Source organism: Protopterus annectens, chromosome 2.part2, assembly GCF_019279795.1.
Source record: "Protopterus annectens isolate FY-2018-M chromosome 2.part2, PAN1.0, whole genome shotgun sequence".
NCBI lineage: Eukaryota > Metazoa > Chordata > Ceratodontiformes > Protopteridae > Protopterus > Protopterus annectens.
Window position 1 is genome coordinate 94,766,592 of NC_056730.1, and position 25,649 is coordinate 94,792,240.

Here is a 25,649-nt window from a genome sequence, read left to right on the forward strand (position 1 = left end):
CCAGTGAGGTGACAGTCTATTTAATTCACCATCAGTCCTTGTATCAGAATGGATTAAGTAAGCTGCTTTCGTGCTGTAAAAATTATTTTTAATAGTCTCAGACAGGTGGAGACAACAGGGTTGTATAATTTGGCTTGGCCAAATAAGTATTCAGATGCCAAATAACAGTTGCAAGACAGCTAACCCCACATCAGGATGGACTTAAGCCTGTGAGCTGCTTAAAATGATAATCTGGAGAGCAGCTAGAAGACCAGGAAGTAGTCAACTCTGAAAGTTTCCAACAGATGGACTATTCTTTTAAGATGCAGCCATGGCAGGACACCGCATGGGAAAAAGATAACTATTTCCAGGTTACTGCCCTAGTCTGCTCTACATTTCACTAGCTAACGTAGTGGTTAAGTAGTAGAAGCGAAGCTTTGTGTTTCATCAATGACTTACATGGTGCTATTCCAGCTTTCAAGTGGGAGGAATGCACTAAAGATGATACCAGTCTGATAAGTAGGCATCATGCCTAGTTACCAGACTGTGCTAGCATGCAACTGGCTCAGCCATCTGCCATCAAACCTTAACTAATCATCCAGCATGAGCAGAGAGAATAATCTCTCTCTGATTTCATACTTCTGTCTAGGACTCTTGAGAGGACCCCTGCAATCACTTACACTGGCCCTTCCCCATCATTGCTAAGTTCTGGGTTTTGAAGGACTGTAGTTGTTTTCTGCAGTGCTTACAAGAGGCAGGGATTAAGCTCTGGCAGTAGTGATGTGTTGACATCGATCTATACAATGAAAAATTCAGTCCCCAGTGAAGTCACATCACCTGGTTTAGCAGCTGTAAGTACACTCTATGGACTCATGATGATTACCAACTAAATAAGAAAATGTATTATGATCTAAAATGTGATTTGTCTAGAAAGAACTAGGCATATTGATGGTGGGGATATTGCCTCTTAACCCAGGTGCAAGAACACAACAGTAATCACTCCAATAATGGAAACTTCGGATTTTTAGAAGACTACAGAAGGATCAAAAAAATCTTACCCACTGCAAAAATGTCCATCAAAGTAAGGCTGAGCCCTCCTAGCCCTTCAGGGGATCTTTTTCCATTTTGCAATTATCTGTTCATGTACATGGTCTCACAAAAATGAAAATATTCCAGCTATAGACCCGGCCCATGATCTGTAAGAAGACCTTGCCAGATTCCTACATTTACTTGCATACTCACCCTACCATGCACAGTATTTGATTTCAATACAATTCTTTGGTCAAATATTTGCATTAGGTTATTCTCAGGTAGTTCAATTCCAGTATTCTGTTATGTGTTGTCAGAATATCAACATTTACCTTGCATTTTTCCACATCTGATGCATGAACCCCTTATTGTAATGCTGAATTTTCAATAGCTGCAGCATCTGTTGCGCGTTGCAGGTTGTGGCACCATCGCCACATATTTCTGATCATGTCCCTTACAAGATTAACTCACATTTTTTTCATTCACATAATTCAGTGGATCACTACTCATTAAACATAAATACCTGCTAAATATTACAAATATGTTGGATAAAACAAATACAGAAAGGACCTCTGGCAGTGTCATCTGCATCATGTTTGAAAATAAAGAAGGTTAACACACTGCAGTTTACTGGCTTCTTTATTTTGCCCTTGCAAGTAAACACAAGACAGCAGTTGATAAAGATTCTAATGATATTCATGTTCTTCAGAAGGAAGTGATATTTCATAACAATCTTTAAAATAAATAATTTGTTTAATAACATAACATAAATTTAATTATTTATTCAGAATTCCATAAGAAAATGCCAGCACTTTCTGCAGCGTCATGTTATACAACCTGAATTACATGTTTGCATTATCTTGGCCCAACTCTGTTTTTGAAGACTCGTAATGTCTTTGCCATCATAGGTGCAATTTCTGTGGGGAAAAAAAAGAAATGTGCAAATTAAACTAATGACCAAAGGGCAAGAACTGTATCAATTATCTAATAATTTGTCTTGAAAGGTTTACCAAGCTGGTAATATTTGATCTAGAGTAAGGGTGAATATTTTGCTATATAAACCACTGAAAGGATGACTTAACAGCATATCCCTTGTCCTACTCAGTCATTAACTAAGCCAGCCCAAGGGTACAACAGTCTCTTTTCAAAGGTTGTGTGAATTGCACAGGATTACACAATTTACAAATATAGTCTAATGAGGACTGAAGCTCAAACCCAGGACAACAGGATGAAGTTTTCAAGTAGCTCACAGTTTTAAACCACAGTTATGCAAGTTGCATTTACCCATAACAGTAGATATTTGAATTCGTAACTGCTGCAGTAGCCTTTAAACTATATGGGGTGGTCACTTGTCCAAGACAACTTTCCATCATCTAAAAGGTGTGGATCCCTCCCACACTTCCATTCTGACTGCTGACTAGACAGCCCTGAGGAGGGAAAACCAGCAGAGTGAAAATTCTTCAGGACTTTCATCACTTACAGTACAGCAGTGTACTTGTCCTGAACTAAACAACAAATAATCCTATACACCGCTAGGGCAAGGGACAGTAGGTAGAGCTACTGCAACATTGATGAATTCAAACATCTACTGTTATGGGGAAGTGCAATTTACCCATCTGTACTATGGTCATCATTCTCACTGCTGCAGGAGCCTTTAGGCTATATGAGTCGATTACCAAAGCCTACCGTACCTGGGAAGAAGGGAGGATATGGATTCAGTGGTTTTAGCAAAACCAGTCCTGATCTTAAAAAAATCCAGTATGCAATCCCTTGTACAGTTATACACAGAGGACTATGTAGCTGTCCCTACAACGCTTCTGAGTCCACCATTTTCCAATATGCCACTAGAGAATAAAAGGCCTTTCAGACACTGCATCTTAATACTTCCTAGGCTTGGTTTATCATGGTGGGTATTACGAAAGGTAATAGCGGAGTACAACCAACTGGAAATGGTCTGTTTGCCATCAATTGCCCTTTCTTAGTGTTAACATAAGAAATAAACAGCCGGCTGACTTTTCTAAAGAACCTTTGCCTGCCCAGAATATGAGTAACCTTTTCTCCATGGTTATGGGGGTTAGAACAGAACAGAAAGATTGATGACCTGATTCAAATAACTCTGAAATAACCTTGGGCATGAATGACAGATTTGTTCTTAGATAAATCCATCCCCAAAGCAGATCAAATAGAGTTAACCCACCAAGTCAGCTAGCAACTCAGACACCCATCTTGCAAACAGAGCAAAGAGAATGGTTTTCCATTTAATGTACCTTAAATCTGTCTTACTTGCATGTTCAGATGGAGATGCAGTTAACTTTCCAGCAGAAAATTAAGGTCTCAAGAAGGAGCAACCTATTTGCAAGATAATCCCAGATAAAACAATCCTATCCAGGAAACACTGAAAAGAGAAGAAACTGCGGGCAGGCATACTGAAGTGACTGCAAGACATACCATGACAAAGTAGAACAAAGGCCAGAGGCTAGTAACTGACAAATATTTGAGTACCAGTGATACTATCCCAGATGGGTCCATTGGCTAGGCACAAACAAGAAAAAAATCTTCTATATGTCAAGATAAGATTTTTAGTAGCAAGATTTCTTGCTTCATTTAATACCTGCTGCATGTCCTCTAAAAAGAGGTGCCTAAAAGGTATCAGAATTCAGGCAAACAATTTAATAAGTTTTTGACCGGAACATCAAACACCCCAGTCTTGTGTGTGCAGACCAAGATACTGAGGAAGCTTGTGGTAACTGTGCATGGCCAATTCCATAAAAACATAACCAATATTTCCTGGGTCAAAAGGGGTTCACCACAAATATTTTTTGGAGTCTCCTCTGAATCCTCACAATTACCCTGCATATCAATGGAAGGGATGGAAATACAAAGACATTCCCCTGCAAGAGAATGAAAAAAGTATGTGTAAAAGTGGTCGGTTTTGAAAGGAAGTAAAAAGATTTATTTGATGCGTTCCCAGAACTGGATCAATATCTTCATTCAAAGAGTATTTGTGACAGTCTGTCCTGGTCCTGCTCATTTTCTCTCCCACCAGATTTTGCTCCGACATAAGGGAGTAAAGCAAGAGGGTTAAAGAATTCTAAACAGCCAACTCTTAAGCAATCAAAGCCAGCTGACCTTGTGTCCTCTAGCATGCTGACGCACCACAACACTGTGGTATGTGTAATCATGAGGGGAAGTCCAGGAGACAGTAGATAATGAAGATATTAAAAGGAACGGATCACAACCCACATTTCTTTCAATATAATGTGCTTTGGTCTCTAAAGAGTTCCACAGGCTATGTCCCCTTACAATCAAATAAACTGACCTCCATGGAAATTCTGAGGTGTGTATAGATATAGAATAACTTGGAAATTGAAAGGAAAAGGGGAACACGCATTTTTTTTTTGTTTTTGTAGTCTCCACTATCTACTACTGTAATTCCATTAATACAAAGTCCAAGACAAGTATCTGAAGGTTGCAAAAGTCCAAGTGTTTTTTTTAGATACCATAAAATTTGTCTTACCTAGGAACTGGCACCAGTATCCAAAACTATACCAAATTACTATACGAACATTTATATAGATGCATGGAATCAGTAATACCTGACAGAACTAAATCATCCTCCGCAAGGAAGAGTAAACCTGTCTGGTGGACATCTGCAATAAAACTCTACAACAAAAGAAAAAAATTGCTGTCCAGGACCAAGAAGGTGCAGGTGCCCAATTGGGAAGCAATCTCTCCTTAGCCTAAACAAGCAAATAAGAGCACTAGTGAAATCCTCCAAAGCAGAGTCCAACTTGGCCACATCTACTAGAGACAGTCATAAGGCCTTCTTCACATATGTCCATAAACTCAAAGGTAGCACCCAGATCTGTTCAGAACTGGTGGTTAAGGAAACCACATATACAAATGCTGTAGCTATAGCAAACTTGCTGGCTGACAGATTCAGTAAAAATTTCACCCCTCTGTCTACCCAATCAGTAAATCAGGACATTACCAGTACCTGCTGCCTCCCCCTTATATCTAGGGATCAGGTCATCACTGCTCTCTCAAAGGCAGGGGAAGAGTGGTAAATAGATCACTTAACACAAAAAAGCACAAATTCCCACAAATAGATCTGACAGAAAAGAATTCTATATGCAAATGTAGAGGAATCAAAAAATTCTCATAGCCAACCTGTCCCAAAATCTTGACTTTTAAGGTCACAATGAAGGCTTGGATGAGATCAGTAGTCTATCTGCTTATATGGGGACAGATGATGAAGTAGTCTTGTTAGAGACAGCAAAATATTGCTTCTCCAGTTGACACCTGAGGAGAAAAAAAAATGAACAGAATGTGGCAAATCCACTTGCAACATAATGTAAAATCTCCTGAAAATAGTGGGAATATCCATTAATTCCCATAAAACACCTCATTCATTATGGCAATGAATTCAGAAAAGAAATTTACCTCCCAAGCAGGTTGCGTGAACCAGTATTCCTCTGAATTAGAGTACTGCTCTCAAGAATCTCTAGGATATGACGTCCCGTCTCTGTCAGACTCATCTGACCCATCTTCCTCAGGGAAATTTTGACTGAACTGCTTAACAGGTACTGAAGGTTGTGTAGCAGGACTTAACAGATACTTAGCTAAGGTAAGAAAACCATACTTTCTAATAGATACCATGTTTTCAGGAGAATAACGTGTAATGTTTTCTCTTAATAGACATCTTCTATCATCAACTAGCATAGGAATCCATGCCCCTTCATGAGGTCTCTTCCTCTCGGGCACATTCAGCAACATCCTCCAGAAAACCTCAGTGTCCCAGAAAAGATGGTTCTCCCATGCTCAGGCCTGGACACTAGAAACAACCAAACAGAAGTTGCTGATCCCCGACTCAAAAAAAAAGGACTACATCAGAGGATGCTGAAAAGGTGAATGGGTGGTCTGAAGAACAACAAATGGCCAGTGCAGGCTCACCCACTATTGCCTGAGGTATATAATGAGCCTCACAGTCATCAAGGGCTCTCAGGCAAGTTATTTTTTTTCTTTCTAGGAACTGCAGAAGTCAAACCAGCAGGAGCAGGTAAATATCCATGTTGTCAAAACGAGTCTGTTGGAAGGTAAGTTGTCAAAAGTCTACATAAGTAGCATACTTGCCTATTCACAAAAAGCCCAAAAAACACATTAATGTACTAGCAATACACTAAAATCTTGTCAGAAACCCAACAGAAATAAACTTAGTCTGACAGGAATAAGTGGCAGGTGAGATGTTACAATGCAAGGCTGAGCGCTAAATGTGCAAATGAAATATTGCACCACACACACATTAAAAAAAAGTTTACATAAATATCACATTTCTACATCAAATAAGCCCTAATTCTAGATGAAACTAAAACTAATGATCCTAGAAGGAAACATACAGTAGTAACGAGATTTATTAAAGGGACAGCAACATATATACACTTTAAAAGTGTATATATATATATATATATATATATATATATATATATATATATATATACACACATACACACACACATATTTCTCTCTATATATTTCTCTCTCTCACGCTCTCTCTCTATATATATGTGTGTGTATGTGTATATATATATATATATATATATATATATATATATATATATATATATATATATATATATATATATATGAAAATTAAAAATGTTCTGTGTGGAAGGGTTTCCCAATAGGGGACCTCTGCCGAAAAAGGAGTTAAAAGGTCAGCTGCTGCTCTTGTGAAGCCTCTCAGCTGTTTCTTCACAAGGGAGTAATAAAATACTGAAAATTTTCCACTCCGATTGTTAATCTTCCCTTCTCAGGGCTGACCAGTTAGGAGTCATTGCGGAAGTGTGGGACAGAGCTTTTGGAAGCTGGATTTTTTTTTGTCTTTTTGGTAAGAAGGCTATTGCAGCAGTGGGACTGATGAATATTTAAAAAAATACTGAAATATTTGTAGAATAGTTATGAGTAGCTTTCAAATCCATTTTGGAAACAAAATTGTGGTGTGTTCACAGGATTACCTCAACTTGGAGGGCCAGACTTGGCAATTTTTTATGCATAAAGTTTAAATTGGAAAATTTACTTGGCAAGGTAATTCCACCAAAGGGTGTTTTCTATAATGTAATTTTTATAAAAGTTTGTCTGAAGGGAGGAACAGTGATTATTTTTTTCCACAATGAAACAGATTACAGTATTCAACAGGTTCTCTTAATGGGGATCTGCTAAAAAGGGAACCCTTAAAAAGGCTTGGCAAACTAAGTGAATCTAGCAATGAAATCTGAATCCCTTAGTGGGAATCTGCATCAACTAAAATGTAAACCATTACTGAAGAATAGCTTAGGTCTGTATCAATAATTTGTGCCACACAGGACTTTCAAGATGGCTGCACACTGATCGACATCATTTTGGCTCTCCCAGTGTGAAAAAAAAAACTGAGAAGTAAGAGCTAGTAATTCTTCCATTACAATTTAGTTACTGGCTGGATGCTAGTAAAGAAAAAAATTGAGAGCCTGACAGAAAATCTACTAGAAAAGGTTAAGAGAAAATACTAACTGGGGAGAATCCCTCACTTGTTCAGCAAAAAGCACTTCATTCTTCAGCTCTGGTATAAGAGATGGCTTCCAGTAATTTAGAGGAAAAAAATAAATCAAATGTACTCAGAACTGATCAAAATAAATGAAACATTGAAAGAGTATATAGACCCACATAAAAAAAGGTTAAAAAAAGAGCTTTAACCAGCTATTCAGATGAACTGATAAAACTGCAAAAATCAGAGGTTGAAATGAAGAAAAGGCTGCCAGAGTATGAGAATTCTCAAGAAGGGATGTTTCAAAAGATTAAATAGAGGTGGAAGATGCGGCACGCAAAGACATTTTCTGCTGTACTAAAGAAAGTGGAAGGAAAGTACATATTCATCGCCTGTGGGATCTTCTGCCAAGAATAGCCCAAAGTCTGACGTGAAGACCAAAGACTATATCCTGCCAGCATTGACCATCAGCTGTATGCTCCCATCCAGGCATACAGCATAAAGGTGATGTAGACACAATGAATACTCGGAAATGAAGTGCCCCAGGAGAACTGCAGCAACCTCAACAGAAAGAACACATCCAGGATGAATGAGAAAAAGTACAGTTTTGTACCTACCATAAATAAAGATAGATGTTGATCCAGTCCTTACACAAAGCAAGGTGGTAAAGACGACTCGGCTAACAAAGTGTCCCCTCACCATCATCAGAAAGATAAATAAGGGGGCAAGTATGAAGGTCTGAATACTGCAGCAGTGAAAAAGACACCTACTGTTGTGATAAGATTTTACACAACTGTACTATGTCCTCCCATATCACAGTTGCAGTATTCATTTCATATGGGAGAGCAACAGAGTCATTGTAAAGGATCCCAGGAGGAAGGCATAGAGGAGCCTTCCACAAATCCATTAAGGATAGCCCTGGCAAATCCTGTCCTGGTTCTGGAAATGACATCCAACTTGTAATGTTTAGCAAAAATGTGGACACATCACAAAGTAACAGCTTCAAGGATGGATTTCAAATCTAAACCCTCATAGAATAAGCTTGAACTGGAGCAGACAGTGGTTTACCATGAAAACAACAACAAAACGAAAACCACCATAGAAATTCAGGAGGAGAGAGTTTGCTTAGAAACTGCCAAACCTAATGTCCTGGAATGAAAAGAAACAAAAAGCTGTTCAGATTTGTGGATATCTTTTGTTTTATCCAAATACCAGAGTTGTTGATCCAAGGTGTGAAGAACATTCTCACTGGCAGATTGCAAAGAAAAAAAGGAAGAAAGCTGGATAGACTAAGACAACTTATTGACTACCTTGGGCGTAAAAGGAGTATTAGTACCTAGAGACACCCTGTCGCTACGAAAAATCAAAAAGGAAGGAGATGCTATCAGAGCCTGAAAGTTCAGACACTCCCCTGGCTGAATTAACAGTCTTTCAGGTACAGTGCTTCAAAGAAGAATAAACAGGCTCAAAAGGAGCCTAAGTCAAATTTCCAAGGACAAATTAAAGTCCCAAAAGGGAGGAATAGGTTTTCTTGGGGCCTGATATGAAGGACACCTTTAAGGAATTGCTTGACCTCAAAATGAGATCAATGGAGGGTTCAAAAGCAGAAATTGTTGAAGAGTGAGCTTTAACAGAAGAATATGTCAAGCTAGCATTAAGCAGTTCACAGACGAAAGGAAGGACCAAAGGGACTCCCACTGAAAAGGGATCCTGGTAATACTTGACACCCCAAACAGAAAATCTGTTCCATTTAGCCATAAAGGATTTTCTGGTAGTGAGTGTCCTGGCCTCCTGCAGTACCCCAAACAAATCCTCCGAAAAGTGGTGTCTCAATGCAATCAAAATCATATCACACAATGTGTTAACTGAAGGGTGGACAGGTGAGAGTGAATGACAGACCTTGTCTTGTGTGAGATGATTCATCTAATGAGGTAACTTGTGATGCTTGCCCCTGACCAGGTGAAAGAGAAGGGGTAACCAGTGCTGTCTGGGCTAAAAGAGAGCCACCAGCAAGATTCTTAAGAGAGTCATTCCTAATCTTGGGTAGGACCCTGGAAAGTAGAGGAATACATGGTAAGCATACAGAAACATCCCCTTCTAAGAAACAAACATGGCATCCACCTTCCAAGCCAAAGGACTTGGCATTCTGGAACAGATGAATGAATGAAAGTTGCCTGTTCAGAGGGGAAGCAAAAAGATTCACTTGAGGGATACACCTCCTATTTACTATATCTAGAAACACCACTTCTGTGAAGAATCTGTTTGTGAGGTTGTACCCTGGACCTGCTCATGGAGTCTGCCACAAGGTTGTATTCTGAATGAAAGTAAACCCCACGAAAAGTTCTGAAGATAGCTAGTCTGCAAAGAAGATAAGACTTTGTGCCCTTTGTTTGTTGATGTACTACATGACTCTGGTGCTGTCTGTAAATGCCTTTAAAGGACCTGAAGATCAAAGAGAATGGAAGGCACAAAAAGCAAGAATGAGCATCTTCATTTATGTTGACGTGGTCTGACCTCTGATGAAGAGGTCATAGACCCTGAACCCTCAGATTGTTGGAAGAGGCTCCCCAGCACAGATTAGAAGCATCTGCAAACAGCTGAGTAGGGGGTGGGGGTCTATAAAGGCAGACCGGGATTGACAGAGATCTGCTGAGTCAACCAGAGGAACTAGACTTTGAGATAAGGAAGGAAGTGGATTGGAAGTTCCAGAGGATGACAACACTGGAGTTAAACTGCCTTCACACACCACTGAAGTTTCCTCATATGAAGCTTGGCAAAGGGAAGCATGGGAATGGTAGATGCCATTTGCCTCAGGACTCAGTGAAATTTCACTTGTCAGAATGAGAGAAAGAAGGAAGCAGAGACTGGAAATAGGTTAAGGAAAGGACCTTGGGGGAAGGAAGAGAAGCCAATAATGAAATGGTTTGATTTTGCACCCAAGAAAAATATGATCGTGAGGAGGAGTCAGACTTAACTTCTGGAGATTTATGGTGAATGCCAGACTGTGCAGAAGAAGCAAGGTGAAGTACAGATCCTGTAGAAGCATGGCCCAAGATGGACCCTGAAGAAGCAGGTCATCCAGACAGAACGATATATGGATTCCCTGAAGCCTGCAAAGGCTAGGACAGCAGCCAGACATTTTCTTGAACTGTTCTACTTCAGAAGACTGAAAAACTAAAATACTGAATCTTATAATACTGAAAATTCACACAATTGAAGGATGGAATGTTCCCTTCACTGTTGTGCAATCTTGGAGTTAGTATATATAATTAGCAGAGGGTGTGGGGGGGGCACAGTCCCCCCCCCACATGAGGGGTGCAGGGGGGCTTGCTCCCTGCATTAAACATGCTTTCAGTATTTTGGGATTCAGTCTTGGATTGTCAGTCTTCTGAAGTAGACTCTTGGTGAACACCCTTGGGGTTGTAGATAGACCAAAGGGCAAAGCAATGAACTGAAAATGAGAGGAAGAAACAGAGAAATACAAAAGCTTCCTGCAAAGAGGGTGGATGGGGATGTGAAGATAAGTGCCCTTTAAGTCTAGCAAGACCAGAAATGCCTATGGAACTATTAAGGGAAAAAGTCTGAAGTTAGACCATTCTGGAGGAAGAAATCTTTAGAAAATATTTAGAAAGGGAAATTCCAGGACTGGTCTCCAAGATTCTTCTTTTCTGGGAACCAAAGCATGCTGGAATAAAACCTTGTCCTTCTTTGGGAGTCTAGAATGGACTTGGTGCCCTGGTCCAGTAAATCCTGCAGAACCCCAGAAAAATGAGGAAGTTGGACTAGAGGAGGTTGAGGAAGGACTGCGAAGGAAGGGATTTCCATACCATTAAATAACCTTGACATATAATGGAAGAACCTGGAAGTCTGAAATTATCCAGTTCCAGATAGGGAAAGCCCGACAGACAGGGCAACCTGGCTGAGGGAAGTGGAGAAAATACATCAGATGGAGGCAGGCTTGTCCTGCAGATGGAGGGTTTTGTGTTTTGGTAGTCTGACTGGGCTTATCAGAGAATCAACACTTAGAAACCCTCTTCCCCTTAGAAGTCTGATAAGGCTTCCTATATACAAAGGCAGAATTAAAAGGATAGTTTCTCTGAAATTTGGGTATGAAAGGAACAAAGATTTGTTTAAGATCCTGCATCACTTTACCTTTTATTTTAGAGTCAAACAACTCAGCATCACCAAAGAGATTTTGGATAGCCAAGGCAACATTCAATATCTTGACTTTAATATCATTAGGTAGAGTCTAGATGTGAAGCAGAGAGAAACTCCTCATAACTGAACCAGAAGCAGTGGCCCTAGATGATGCATCAGCTGCACCATAACTGCATTTGATGGAGTGATGGGCAACCTGAGAAGTAGAGTTCAACAATGACAAGGCAGCAGTCTTACTTTCAGAATCAAGAAGTGCAGACAAACCACCACCCATTGCAAGTTGAGACAAAAGAGCAAAAATATACCGGGTTATAGGAGTCAGACAATTAATGGTCCTTATTAACACTTTTTTCCCTAACCTCTCCACAGCTTGACTATTATTATCAAAAAGAAGAAGCTTGGACAAGGGCAAAAGCTTGGGTGGTTTATCAGTAGAAAGACAGACCACCACAGGGTCTGAAGGACACTTGTAGAGAGATGCATAAAAAGCCCTCAGGCTCTTTATAGAAATGTTCAGACTTCTTAGGGGCTAGAGGTTGGGAGTTAGAGGCCAAAGAGGCAGCTGCAAATGTGTCCAACACAGGGGGGACCAGCAGAAGGTTTAGGAGATTCCATCTGCAAAAGCTCATAACACTTCTTTTGAAAGTCAAAGACTTGTGAGCAATCCCACTTAAAGTGCTCCATCATTTGAACTACTGTATCTCTAAAAGATAACTCCTGAAAAGGAGAGTCAGGACTCAGGAATCCTCTCCCTCAGATGCATAGTCTAAAGGAGAGGTAACCGATGCATAATCTAAAGGAGAGGTAATCTGTGAGGATCAGGTCATGGCTCATCCCCAGAGTTGCTTCCTCATCTGAAGAATCAGATTCCTTAGTCCTCCTGGCAGGAGTAAAGGACCTATGGGAATCGGGAACAAACACCCTTTGAGGAGGTCTTAAATCCATCAGAGCATTGAACAGGCTCTGGGTAAAATCCTGCCATTCCCTCTGAGGATCCTTAGCAGTGGAAGGAATGTGCTTGGTTTTCTGCTGTTTCTTCGGAGGGACATCAGCTTTGACTAACCTAGGAGGCTCTGAGTCATGCCTTGACATAAGGGTATATAGCACGTCTTCCCTAACCAGAATCTTAGGAATCCCCCAAGTCATTTGGAAACGATCAGCTCAGGTCCCACCTCAATGTCCACTGCAGATGTCTGCATAGCCTCAGAGGAGATGCAAGAAGTCAGTTTCATGCCAGCCTCAGATACAGTCGCTGCACAGGAAACCAGCATTGGAACCAAGCTGTCTTCAGGGTCTTTTACTTTGAGACAGGCATCCAGGGGAAGGCTGGACAGCAGCAGATTCATACCATGACTTCTTGGTCTTCTTAAAGACAGCTATACCTTGGGGCAGGTGGATTCAGCCATGGCATACTGGGCCAAAAGTTTGAAATGATGATTCTCAATGTAAATAGAGAAGACAGATGAGTGTGAAGCATTTCAGGAACAAAAGCCTGTCAAATGGTACACACAGTATGACTGTGCAAAACTCCTAAATAAAACAAATGCTTCTTGTGGTGATCTTTATTATGAATTTGCCCTTCCATACTGACATTTTCCTTTCCTGAATTACAAAAAAAAAAAATGAAAAGAAACCACAATGGGGAACTTATCGGTAAATGGCTTGGAGAAACCAGCTCAGTGATGGGTGTTCAGACCAACATTCAATGGTGGAGTGCAGACTGGTGGCAAGGAAGTTTTGAGTATTCAGTTTGCATATGTCACCTTTATTCCCTATGCCTCAGTGGGGGGATAGAGCTGATGTACGATGATGGCAGGATGTAAAGGCTTTGGTATACTGGCCAGACATTGGTCTATCCTTGGCAGGAGATCTCACAGGTGATGAACTGCAACAGTGACATGAAAGGACATCAACCCATCCATTCACAAACCCTTTATCCATTTTTGCACATGAGTTTGGGACATCACGTCAACGGTGACAATCACTAACAGCCACATTAATTTTATGAATGCACAAATAAGCAACCAGTCTGAATTAACAAATCTTGCTGTGGAATACCAAAGGACACTGAGTGTATGCTGCAAACCTGGTCATAAGGAAGCAGCCAAAACCTGTATTATTAAAGATGTGATCATACCAGCAGAAACAGTTGATCCTGGCAAAACTTTGGCAGATGGAAAGAATATTAGAAACTGAAGACAGCAGGATGTTTCTGGAAAATGATTCTTCACTGTACATCAGACAGAAAAGAAGACAATTTATCCCAGCAATCTGGGACAGTAAATGTAAAAGTGCACTGATTATATTATATGTAGAGATGAGATGTTTTTTCTCATTTTGCATAGGTGAATGACTGGATTAATGCTCTTGGATTAATCTAAAAAAGTGTTTTCTGTAAACAGGTAAACTTGAAAATTAAGACAAAATGATGAATATCATGAGAAGAGCTACATTTCTTGCATATGCAATAATAGCTTTTCCCCTTAGCAAAGTTTCAGTTAGCAGAATGCAGCTGTACATTATGTTCAATTTTGACAAACTGAGGACGACTCCTTCATGCATCTGTGGTGTTATCTTTCCTTTTTCTCATTGCTGAATGTGTTTCCATGGAGACAAGCTGCAGCAGGTGCAAGTAATTAATCGAGAGTTCTGAGAATTGTTTGAGGGAAATGCAAATTTTAAAAGTACAAGGACAAGACATTCAGTAAAAATATGAAATTGCTGGAAATTAATTAGGTAGTAGCTTTATTAGCAGACTTAATACTTCAACAGATTTAATAGAACAGTCCGCAAATTAGTTTCATTTAAAGATAGCCAATGCACTTCTTAAAGCTAAAAGTTAGTGTTTTCTGAAAGTATACAATCTGCTTTTTCATATCTGGGAAAGGAACACAGATATGAAAAGAAAAGACAGCATCAGTAAGTGGGAACACATGCTGTAACATGCGCTTTAGCATGGGTAACTAATTTTAAGTTAGGTAATGCCTGTGGGTGTAGCTGTAGATTTGGGACAACCGTTCATATCTGGAGAGTTAAATTTCATTTTTAAAGATGTATATAGTTTTGTGTGTTTGTTCTAAGTTAATAGGTTAAGGGGATGTTCTGAAAATGTATCTGAGGGTTTTCATTAAAACAAAGTTTTAAAAATGTGACATAGGTCCAAATGGAGATGCAAGAAACTACCAAACATTTGTGTGTGCTTGTTACACAAAAGATGTAAATACACATTCAAAAAACCGTCATGTATAATAGGTGGAACAACAACTTCTTATAATGGCTACACTAGCCATATTATTTTGGAACATAACTGGCATTACAGGTATAAACAAAAAGGTAAGAGTACCGAATTATATTAAAACATATAGAGTGCAAATAGCAATTGTGCAGGAGACATTTTGAAAAAAAAAAAAACGAGGATGTAAATTTGATAAAGGATTTCAGGATGGATATTCAGCAGAATATAAGGGACAAAGGACAGGGGTAGTAATTGTATTAACCAACAGTGATAGAAGAGGAAAAGATAATGGTAGATTTGTCAGAGTAAGGGGCTACTGGCAAGGGAGGAGGATTACATTGGCACTTATTTATGTTCACTAAAGACCATTATGGAGCTTAGGAAAATAAATTTGGGAAGAAATCAACATTTAACATAGAATATTACTTCTAGATGTGGAATGGAACTTGATTTGCAACAGTTAGGATGTATTGCAAAGGACATAGAAGGGAAAAAAATAACAAAAGAGGGTAGATTTCAGATGAAATATATGAAAATATTTGGTATGGAACACACACATTTAGTAGTCCAAACAAGAGAATTTACATATTCTCCAAGGTATAATAAATGGGATAGGCTAGATAGAAATGATATTTCACAGAACATGAACATATAATTGAAAGCTTTGACAAACATCCAATAATGCATTCAGATCATGCACTAATAAAAGCCAAGATAAAAATTCAGGTTAATGAAATAAAAATTAAAAATTGGTGCTTTCCCACTTATTTAATCTAAAGGTATTACTGCTCAATGTTAGGAGTCTAAACAAAAAAACTCTACTCTCCAGAAGCTTTTATTACCCTAGAGAATTGCTTATGTCTGTGCGGGCACTGAGACATGGTTTAAAGCCCCCGGAGAGCACACAAAGTGCAAGATTATAATGCCTTCCACACATTTAGGTCAGCTACTTCACAGGCAGGAACTAAAGGTGGAGGTGTCTCTATTTACATCAAAATTAAATATATTTCAAGGCTGGTCAAACAGGACAATGCACTTGAGCTGGTCCACATTCAAATCACCATAAGTAAAATCCAATACCACTTAATTACAAGCTATAGCCCCCCCCCCCTCTATGTTCCAGGAAACCCATACCATGTATTAAACTTTTTAGAAACACTAACCATCCAACCCAATACTGTATTCAAGGGTGACTATTTATCCTACTATTAACTGGGAATCCTACACGACACCAAATGCACAAGCACAGAGATTCCTGGATTTTGTAAACACAAACTCCCTGGACCAGATAGTCAATACATCAACCAGGGGTGCAACCATACTGGATCTGGTCCTCACTAATATGGGAGACTGCTGGACACCCCCTACTGTAATGCCATCCCTGGTAAGGGCAGACCATAAACAGTCTCCTTTGAAGTAAAAATCCTGGACCCCCAGCTAAACCTGGAATATTCAGGAACTATTTTAAGGCTAATCTCCTGCTATTAAGTGAGAGCATGGCAACATTTCAAGCCCCCTTAAACACCGAGAACACTTCTGCATATGCAGAACTGTTCAAAGAAACACTGCACAAGTATGGTAATAGCTGCATAGAAGCAGCTGTACCCACCAGGAAGAAGTACAGAACTAACTCAAAAAACAAGCCACCCTGGTGAATCACAAAATCAATTGTGTTAGTTAGTGTTTTCTGAAAGTATACAATCTGCTTTTTCATATCTGGGAAAGGAACACAGATATGAAAAGAAAAGACAGCATTAGTAAGTGGGAACACATGCTGTAACATGCGCTTTAGCATGGGTAACTAATTTTAAGTTAGGTAATGCCTGTGGGTGTAGCTGTAGATTTGGGACAACCGTTCATATCTGGAGAGTTAAATTTCATTTTTAAAGATGTATATAGTTTTGTGTGTTTGTTCTAAGTTAATAGGTTAAGGGGATGTTCTGAAAATGTATCTGAGGGTTTTCATTAAAACAAAGTTTTAAAAATGTGACATAGGTCCAAATGGAGATGCAAGAAACTACCAAACATTTGTGTGTGCTTGTTACACAAAAGATGTAAATACACATTCAAAAAACTGTCATGTATAATAGGTGGAACAACAACTTCTTATAATGGCTACACTAGCCATATTATTTTGGAACATAACTGGCATTACAGGTATAAACAAAAAGGTAAGAGTACCGAATTATATTAAAACATATAGAGTGCAAATAGCAATTGTGCAGGAGACATTTTGAAAAAAAAAAAAACGAGGATGTAAATTTGATAAAGGATTTCAGGATGGATATTCAGCAGAATATAAGGGACAAAGGACAGGGGTAGTAATTGTATTAACCAACAGTAATAGAAGAGGAAAAGATAATGGTAGATTTGTCAGAGTAAGGGGCTACTGGCAAGGGAGGAGGATTACATTGGCACTTATGTTCACTAAAGACCATTATGGAGCTTAGGAAAATAAATTTGGGAAGAAATCAACATTTAACATGGATATTACTTCTAGATGTGGAATGGAACTTGATTTGCAACAGTTAGGATGTATTGCAAAGGACCTAGAAGGGAAAAAAATAACAAAAGAGGGTAGATTTCAGATGAAATATATGAAAATATTTGGTATGGAACACACAAATTTAGTAGTCCAAACAAGAGAATTTACATATTCTCCAAGGTATAATAAATGAGATAGGCTAGATAGAAATTATATTTCACAGAACATGAACATATAATAGAAAGCTTTGACAAACATCCAATAATGCATTCAGATCATGCACTAATAAAAGCTAAGATAAAAATGCAGGTTAATGAAATAAAAATTAAAAATTGGTGCTTTCCCACTTATTTAATCTAAAGGTATTACTGCACAATGTTAGGAGTCTAAACAAAAAACTCTACTCTCTAGAAGCTTTTATTACCCTAGAGAATTGCTTATGTCTGTGCGGGCACTGAGACATGGTTTAAAGCCCCCGGAGAGCACACAAAGTGCAAGATTATAATGCCTTCCACACATTTAGGTCAGCTACTTTACAGGCAGGAACTAAAGGTGGAGGTGTCTCTATTTACATCAAAATTAAATGCATTTCAAGGCTGGTCAAACAGGACAATGCACTTGAGCTGGTCCACATTCAAATCACCATAAGTAAAATCCAATACCACTTCATTGCAAGCTATAGGCCTCCCCCTCTATGATCCAGGAAACCCATACCATGTATTTAAACTTATTAGAAACACTAACCATCCAACCCAATACCGTATTTCAAGGGTGACTTTAATTATCCTACTATTAACTGGGAATCCTACACGACACCAAATGCACAAGCACAGAGATTCCTGGATTTTGTAAACACAAACTCCCTGGACCAGATAGTCAATACACCAACCAGGGGTGCAACCATACTGGATCTGGTCCTCACTAATATGGGAGACTGCTGGACACCCCCTATTGTAATGCCATCCCTGGTAAGGGCAGACCATAAAACAGTCTCCTTTGAAGTAATAATCCTGGACCCCCAGCTAAACCTGGAATATTCAGGAACTATTTTAAGGCTAACCTCCTGCTATTAAGTGAGAGCATGGCAAAATTTCAAGCCCCCTTAAACACCGAGAACACTTCTGCATATGCAGAACTGTTCAAAGAAACCCTGTACAAGTATGGCAATAGCTGCATAGAGGCAGCTGTACCCACCAGGAAGAAGTACAGAACTAACTCAAAAAACAAGCCACCCTGGTGAATCACAAAATCAATTGGGTGTATAACAGGAGGAAGAAAATCATGGCAAAAATTAGGAGGTGCAGCAACCAGCAGGATAAAAGCACTCTCAAACTAAACAAAACTCAGAAGCCTACCAAAGCCAATTTTAATGCAAGTTTGGCCTCCCAGGCCAGGGACAACCACAAAGCATTCTTTAGCTATGTCTGCAACTTCAAGGGCAATACACAATTGTGTGCAGAGCTCACTGTAAACAGAGTCACCTATATTGTGACAGAAGATATAGCAAACGTCCTGGCTGATAAATTCAGCTCTAACTTTAATCCTCCTCCCCCTCAACCCTCCCTCAGGAAATATCAAATACAACTCCCCCTATCATCACTATGGAACAGGTCCTTAACGCTCTCTCTTAGACCAAGAACACTAATAGTGGGTCTAGATAATATTCCGGGATGCCTTCTAAATAGTATGAAACACGACCTATCAGGGCCTCTGGAATTACTATTTAACTCTAGCCTCCAAACAGGCTTTGGGCCTCATGAACAGAAATAGGCAACAATCATCCCTCTGCACAAAGGTGGGCCATCTACAGACCCTAGAAACTACAAACTCATAAGTTTCACTCTAGTCTTGAATGTAAAGCCATGGAAAGAATCATGGAGATGATTAATACAGATATAGTAAACCTCCAGACATTGGACTCAACCCAGTTTGGCTTCATCAAGGGCAGATCATGCCTACTCAACCTGGTGGACTTCTTTGAGAAGGTCACCAAAGCAATGGATGAGGGCAACATCATTCACATTGCTTTCCCTGACCGGGCCAAAGAATTTGACACAATACACCACTTGGGCATTGTTGACAAACTAAAGAGATTAGGTACAAACCCGTATGCCACCCTGTGGATAGCCAACAGGCTCACAGACAAGACCCAGGAAGTTAGAATTGGGGAGTCCACCTCTACAAAGAGGCTAGTCAGAAGTGGGGTCCCTCAGGGACCAGTCCTTGTACTGCTCCTTTTTGGCATTTACTTCTCAGAAGTTAAAGGCAATGTCGGTGATCGCTGACTAAATTTGCAGATGATTGCAAATTAGGAGCGGTCATTGAATCTTACACTGACACAAATGTTCTCCAGGAGGGGCAGACACAGGCAAACAACTAGTGTCAGAGCCATGGACTAAAACTAAATGCCAAGAAATACATAATAGTATCCTTTGGAAAGTCATCCATCCCTGGTAACTATCATATTGACAACACACCCCTTAGAGCTGAGCCAGTAGTCAGGGACTTAGGGATACACATAGATAGTAATCTAGCCTTTGATCATCACATGTCTACAGTGGTGAAGAAATTATTCTATGTTGCGTAACTTATAAACAAAGGTATTGCATCCATGTCCAAGGAATTCATTGTTCCACTGTATTTGGCATTCATCAGACCTATCGTTGAGTACAATGACCCCCCTTTGGTATCTACCTAACCAGGCATATCCAACAACTGGAATGTCCACAGAGGTTCCTCATTAAACGAATACATGGCTTAATTAATTTTTCCTATGCAGACCACCTCACGACCCTGTTCCTGTATTCAGTCTCCTACAGGTTTTTGAGTGGAGATCTATGCCTGACATACAGGTCATTGTTAGACCCCACTCTGATGGACCTCCTGCAGATCTACAAAACAAACAGCACCAGAACTACCCATTCTAAAGACTTAAACCTTGCCTGTGATATAAATAGGACCTGCTGGAGAGAGAGGTATGTATCCCAGAGATTTCCCAGTCTATGGAACAGGCTCCCCATCCATGTGAAGCAGAGTTCCTCCCTAACCCAATTAAAGTGCAACTTGGACAATTGGATGGGAAACCAGAAATTCATCCCTGGTTTGGCACCTATGTCTCCAACGGACACAGGTAACCTGTAAATGTTTAGTCTCCCAAGCCCATGCTTACACTATCAAGGGTATCAGCACTTGTCAGAGATTTGGGATACATGACTAGGCTTAAAAAGGCCCTTGTGGTAGTTAGGTTCATTGGTGTCTACTAGGCTAGCTGTTAAAAAGAGCAGAATGTAAAGAATGGGTAGTGGAAATTATCTGATAATTATTAGGGAAGACAGAAATTTCTTCAGAGGTTATAGCTATTGAGCATGATAAAATGAAAATGGAATATAAAAATATGGTAGAAATAAAAGAAAATATATTGTTACGAAGTAATGGGAATTACTAGAGGGCCTGATAAAGTATTGTGAACAAGGGAAATCTTGCAGAACAAGATGAGGCACAAATGCAGTGTGCTAAAAAGAAAATAAGGGAGCACCTGGATAATATGCACGAGTTTAGGACTTTTTTACAACTCCAGAGCACAAAAACTATGGCAACAGGAAGTAGAAAGGGTTGTCAAACCTGGTGAGCCTATAACAAGAAAAATAACTAGAGATCCTGTAGCAGTATTAGAAATATTTTGGAAATTTTATGAAAATTTGCATAAAGCAGAGAGAGGTAGACATCAAGAAAGAGCACAAACTGAAATATTTATGGAAGATTTAAGCATTCCAAGGTTAAAAGTAGATGTGATCAACATCAACAATTTGTAGTTGAGACAGGAAGAGAAGAGATGAGATAAAAATGGTGATGTATAATCAAATCTGCAGGAAAGTCTCCAAGAACAGATGGCATTCCTGTGAAAGTTAGAAGGGAAGAAAGTGATAAAGATCTGGAAGGTTTTGTTTAACATTATTCGAAAATGAGGGGAAGTGCCAACATCTTAGAAGAAAGCTGCAGTGGGTATAATATCTAAAGACAGTAAAGACCCATCAGACTCAGCTTCATATAGATCCATTTCAATTTTAATCCACGATTATAAAGTATTTATGTCTGTACTAGCTAAAAGAATTGTGAAGGTGTTGCTAAAATTGATAGATGTGCAGGAGAGACAAATATATGACATTAATAGAACAATGATCCAGAGAGAAGATGAATGTAATAAAACACCACTGTGTTGGTAGGTCATGTTGCAGAGAAAGCATTCAGAGTAAGCTGGGATTTTATGAGTAGGGCAATGGAAGCACTTGCATTCCCTGATAACATAATATTCAGGGGGATATATGAAGGAAGGGTTGTAGACGAGAATTAAAATGGAAGGGTTTCCCTCTGATAAGCTATGTCTGAAGAATAGAACCAGGCAGGGGTCTCCTCTTTCCCCTTAATTGCCTTGTATTTAGGGCCATTAGAAAAGAAAATAATGGACTCTGATATTCAGTGATATAATTAATAAGGTAATCAAGAAAGGTTGGCATTATTTGAAGATATTTTGTGTCTATAAATCCAAAAAAGGACATCTCGGTATTGTAGTACATTTTGAGATAGCTTCAAGTCTTTTTTGGGATACAATATTAATGAAGATAAAACAAAGGCTACACAGAATATAGCGATAAATGATGTACCTACACATGAACTGGATCAGCAATGCCCATATTTATGGAGACATAAGATAAAGTATTTAGGAGTCTGGATTCAAAAGGCTTCTGTTATGGCAGTTAAGTGGGAAAAGACTAAACAAGAGATGATGTAAAAAAAATGACAAACTGGAAGCTCTTGTTTATGGATATGGATAGTAAGATACAAGAAGTAAAAATGTTTTTACTCCCTTCGGTTTTATACACAGGTGAGGCATTTTTTTTTTATCAACCACAGGAGAAGCTGAGAACAATAATTACAGAATTAAAGAAATGTATCTTGATGGGAAGAGGGCAAGAGTAAGTGGGATAAGTTGATCTTCCCAAAAGATCAAGGTGGTTGAGGATTACCTGATTTGAAGGGATATTTTAGAGCTACACAATAAATGCCCATATACATAAGCAGAAAGTTATAATTCAAAGTGGAAACGGATGATGATGAAGCAGGGGGAATTTCATGAAATGAGAGACTGGGTGGCGAAAGCCAAGGTACCTTTTTGGCTAGGCTTATATAGGCCCTAGGGCAAATAGCCTAGTACCTACCTATGAACCTATGAATAGCAACAGTCATACAGATTATATTCATAAAGTAGCAGAAAGTATTCTAGGAACCAAGCCGATCTGAGAATGAAAAAATAAGATTTTGCCAATAGGGATGACTGCAAATAGGGGTACAGAGAAAAGGTGAGTGCTGCAATTTACTGGAGAAAAGTTGGAGGTGCCTTCCCTACCAGGGATTTATATCAGAGTATAGGCAAGCGGAAAGGGATAGGAGAAACCTAAGTGAAAGATCTACTCTGGTAAAGTCTTTAGTTGAATCTAGGAGAGAGAATTATTAGGGCATATAACATATTGCAGGATACCTATAAGAATCAGAGGAGGATAGAAAAGATTGGGAAGAATGTTTGAAAAAGCAATTTACAAGGGAGCAGTGGGAAGATGTATGTATGGCTCCCAAATATACAAAATCTAGAAGGTTAGGATTTTTGCTTGCAAGTGTCTGTATAGATATTTTTATACATCAACCACACTAAACAATGTTTCCTCATGAAGATGCCAAATGCTGGAAGTGTAATGGGGAAGAAAGAGGTAACTGGGAACATATGTTTTGGGAGTCTAGTGAGCTGGCAGATTTTAAAAATGCCCCACAGAGTACTCAGTCATATATACTAGGAAAGCAAATGGGTCTAAGGAAATTATTCTTTTGAGCTGGAACACAGGATCTGAGCTGCATAGACATAGTAAAGACTTAAGTTTAATTCTTGTGGCTACCAAAAATAATAGGAAAATGGAAGTCAAAGTCTAAACCAACTGTACTTGAAGCACTAAATACTGTAATAAAGATTAAAAAAATGCCATAAAATATCGAAACCAAGATTTTTAGTGCATAAAGAGAAAGCCACACAAGCCAAAGCCATGTTGATAACTTAATTTTAATAAATCAGGTTTTAACTCTGTCCCATGGGAAAAGGATTTTATTAGATTGGTTCTAATGAAGTCCTTTTCCTACTGGACAAAAGTGCAAAACTCAGTTTATTAAAATTAAGTTATTAAAGAAGCATTTTGTGTGGCACTCTTTATGCACAAAAATCTTGGTTCTGATATTTTATGGTTACTTGTACCAGATCCAGCTGCTCATTTTAGTGACATAAAAGAAAGCACAGTTGTGTAAAATCTTACCATAACAGTAGATGTCCTTTTTTTTATTGTTGCAGTACTCAACCTATGGGATCTCCTTCCTGCCAAGGATAGCCTTAAATCCAGCCAGTATACCAAAGCCTTTAATTCTTGCCAGTGTCGTGCATCAGATTCACAGGCAGGTACTGGGCTATCGGCCTAAGGGCCTAAGTAAGCCTAGCCAACAAGGTTCCCTAGCTTACGCCACCCAAGAAAGTTAATTTCTTATGCCCCTGTCGAGCAGAGCCACAGAAGTGATCCCTGGGGTGTATTTCCTATTTCTTATCCACTCAAGATTTTTCTTGAAGAATGCTAATGAGGAACTTTGCTCGACATAGATGGGTAGCTTGTTCTAGAGTATAGGAAGTCTCTGAGACAGGAATCTATCCCTCCAGCATGTCCTGTTTATTGTGGTGACAAGGTTTAGTTCCCTAGAGCGTGTAGCTCGGAGGGATTGGGATTTCTTTAGGTGTAGCATGTCCAACAGCTCTGGGTTTGACATAGCTTTATATGTTAGGCAGAGATCTCCTAGGAGTAGGCGATATGCTACAGAGTAAAGCTTGAGTTTTTTTGAGACAGTCAGTGTAGGGCACCTGTTTTAGGCCAGTAATCCTCTTTTTGAGGTACTTCTGTGGCCTTTCTAGCTGCTGCAGATGTCTTGTGAGGTACACTCCGAAAGGGGCATTGTACTCTATAATGGGTCTAATGAGTGCCGAGTAGAGGGGAACAATGACCTCTTTTTTCTGGATGAGAACCCTTTTGTGATGAGTTATGCCACACAGAAGGATTTCCTGACTACTGTGGCGATGTGATTATCAAAGGAGAGACTACTGTCCACCTGGGTCCCAAGGTCTCATCACACTTTCGGTGTTAAGTAGACTACCACCTATGTGGTAAGCTCATGGGTGCAGAGTTTTTACCAAAGGGGATGACAATGCACTTTTTAGCACTGTGCTTGAGGCCATGCCACTGACATGAGGCATCTGTCTCAGTGAGGCCCTTCTGTAGGATGTCCACGTCATTTCAGGACTTGACTCCGGCTCCAGTTTTGCAGTCATCTGTGAATTTCATTAGCCAGAGGCCTTCTGTGTTGGCCTGTACTTCAGAGAAGTAGATACCAAACAGGAGAGGTCCCAGGACTGAACCCTGTGGTACTCCACTTGTCACTGGTTTGAAGTCAGATTTGGAGTCTGCAACTTTTACACTGTGGGTTTTGTGAGTGAGCCAGTTGGCAATCCATCTTATGACGTAGGGATTTATACCTAGTTTAGTGAGTTTAGCTATAATTCCAGCATAGGGGATGGTGTCGAAAGCCTTGGCGAGGTCAAGATAGGCGGTGTGAACCACCTTACCCTCGTCTATGGCTTTGGTGACTGCCTCAAAGAAGTCGAACAGGTTCAGGAGGCAAGATCTGCCTTTCACAAACCCGAACTGGGTGGGGTCCAGAGTTTGGAGGTTACCAATGTCTTTGTTTAGGAGTTCCATGATGATATGTTCCAAGATGTATGCTCCCTGCATCAGTATAGGGCATAAAAGTGCTGTATGGATGTTCCAAACTCAGAACTGAAGTGCTCCAGGAGAACTAGAGCCACCGCACGATAAAGGAGAATATGTACATCCAGGGAAAAAGGAGATGCCCAAGGAGAATGGCAAATCCCTTTGGCCAGACAGATGTTCCCAACAGAAAAAAAGAAAGAAAAGGGGGCAGAAGGCAGAGACTGAATACTGCAACAGTGAAGAGGAGGAGCTGTACTAATGTGGAAGATTTTACACAACTCTATCACTGTTGCAGTATTCCTAACCTATGAGAGAGTAGAAAAGCTAATGTAAGGAAAGAGAGGAGGAAGGCAAACAGCAACCCTCCACAAACCCATGGAGGATAGCCTTGGCAAA

The 25,649-nt window shown here is 39.6% G+C and overlaps 1 protein-coding gene across 2 annotated transcripts in view; it reads right to left on the reverse strand.

The window, feature by feature from the left end:
- Window positions 1-1,629: 1,629 nt before the first annotated feature.
- The window catches only part of LOC122795551 (elongin-A-like), a 1,176,755-nt gene continuing 1,152,735 nt past the window's right edge, over window positions 1,630-25,649 (reverse strand). For both annotated transcript variants that reach the window (XM_044063776.1, XM_044063777.1), the window contains one exon: window positions 1,630-1,925. In XM_044063776.1, coding sequence (XP_043919711.1) covers window positions 1,864-1,925 — 62 coding nt within the window. In that variant the 3' untranslated portion in view covers window positions 1,630-1,863. The remainder of the gene's footprint in view (window positions 1,926-25,649) is intronic.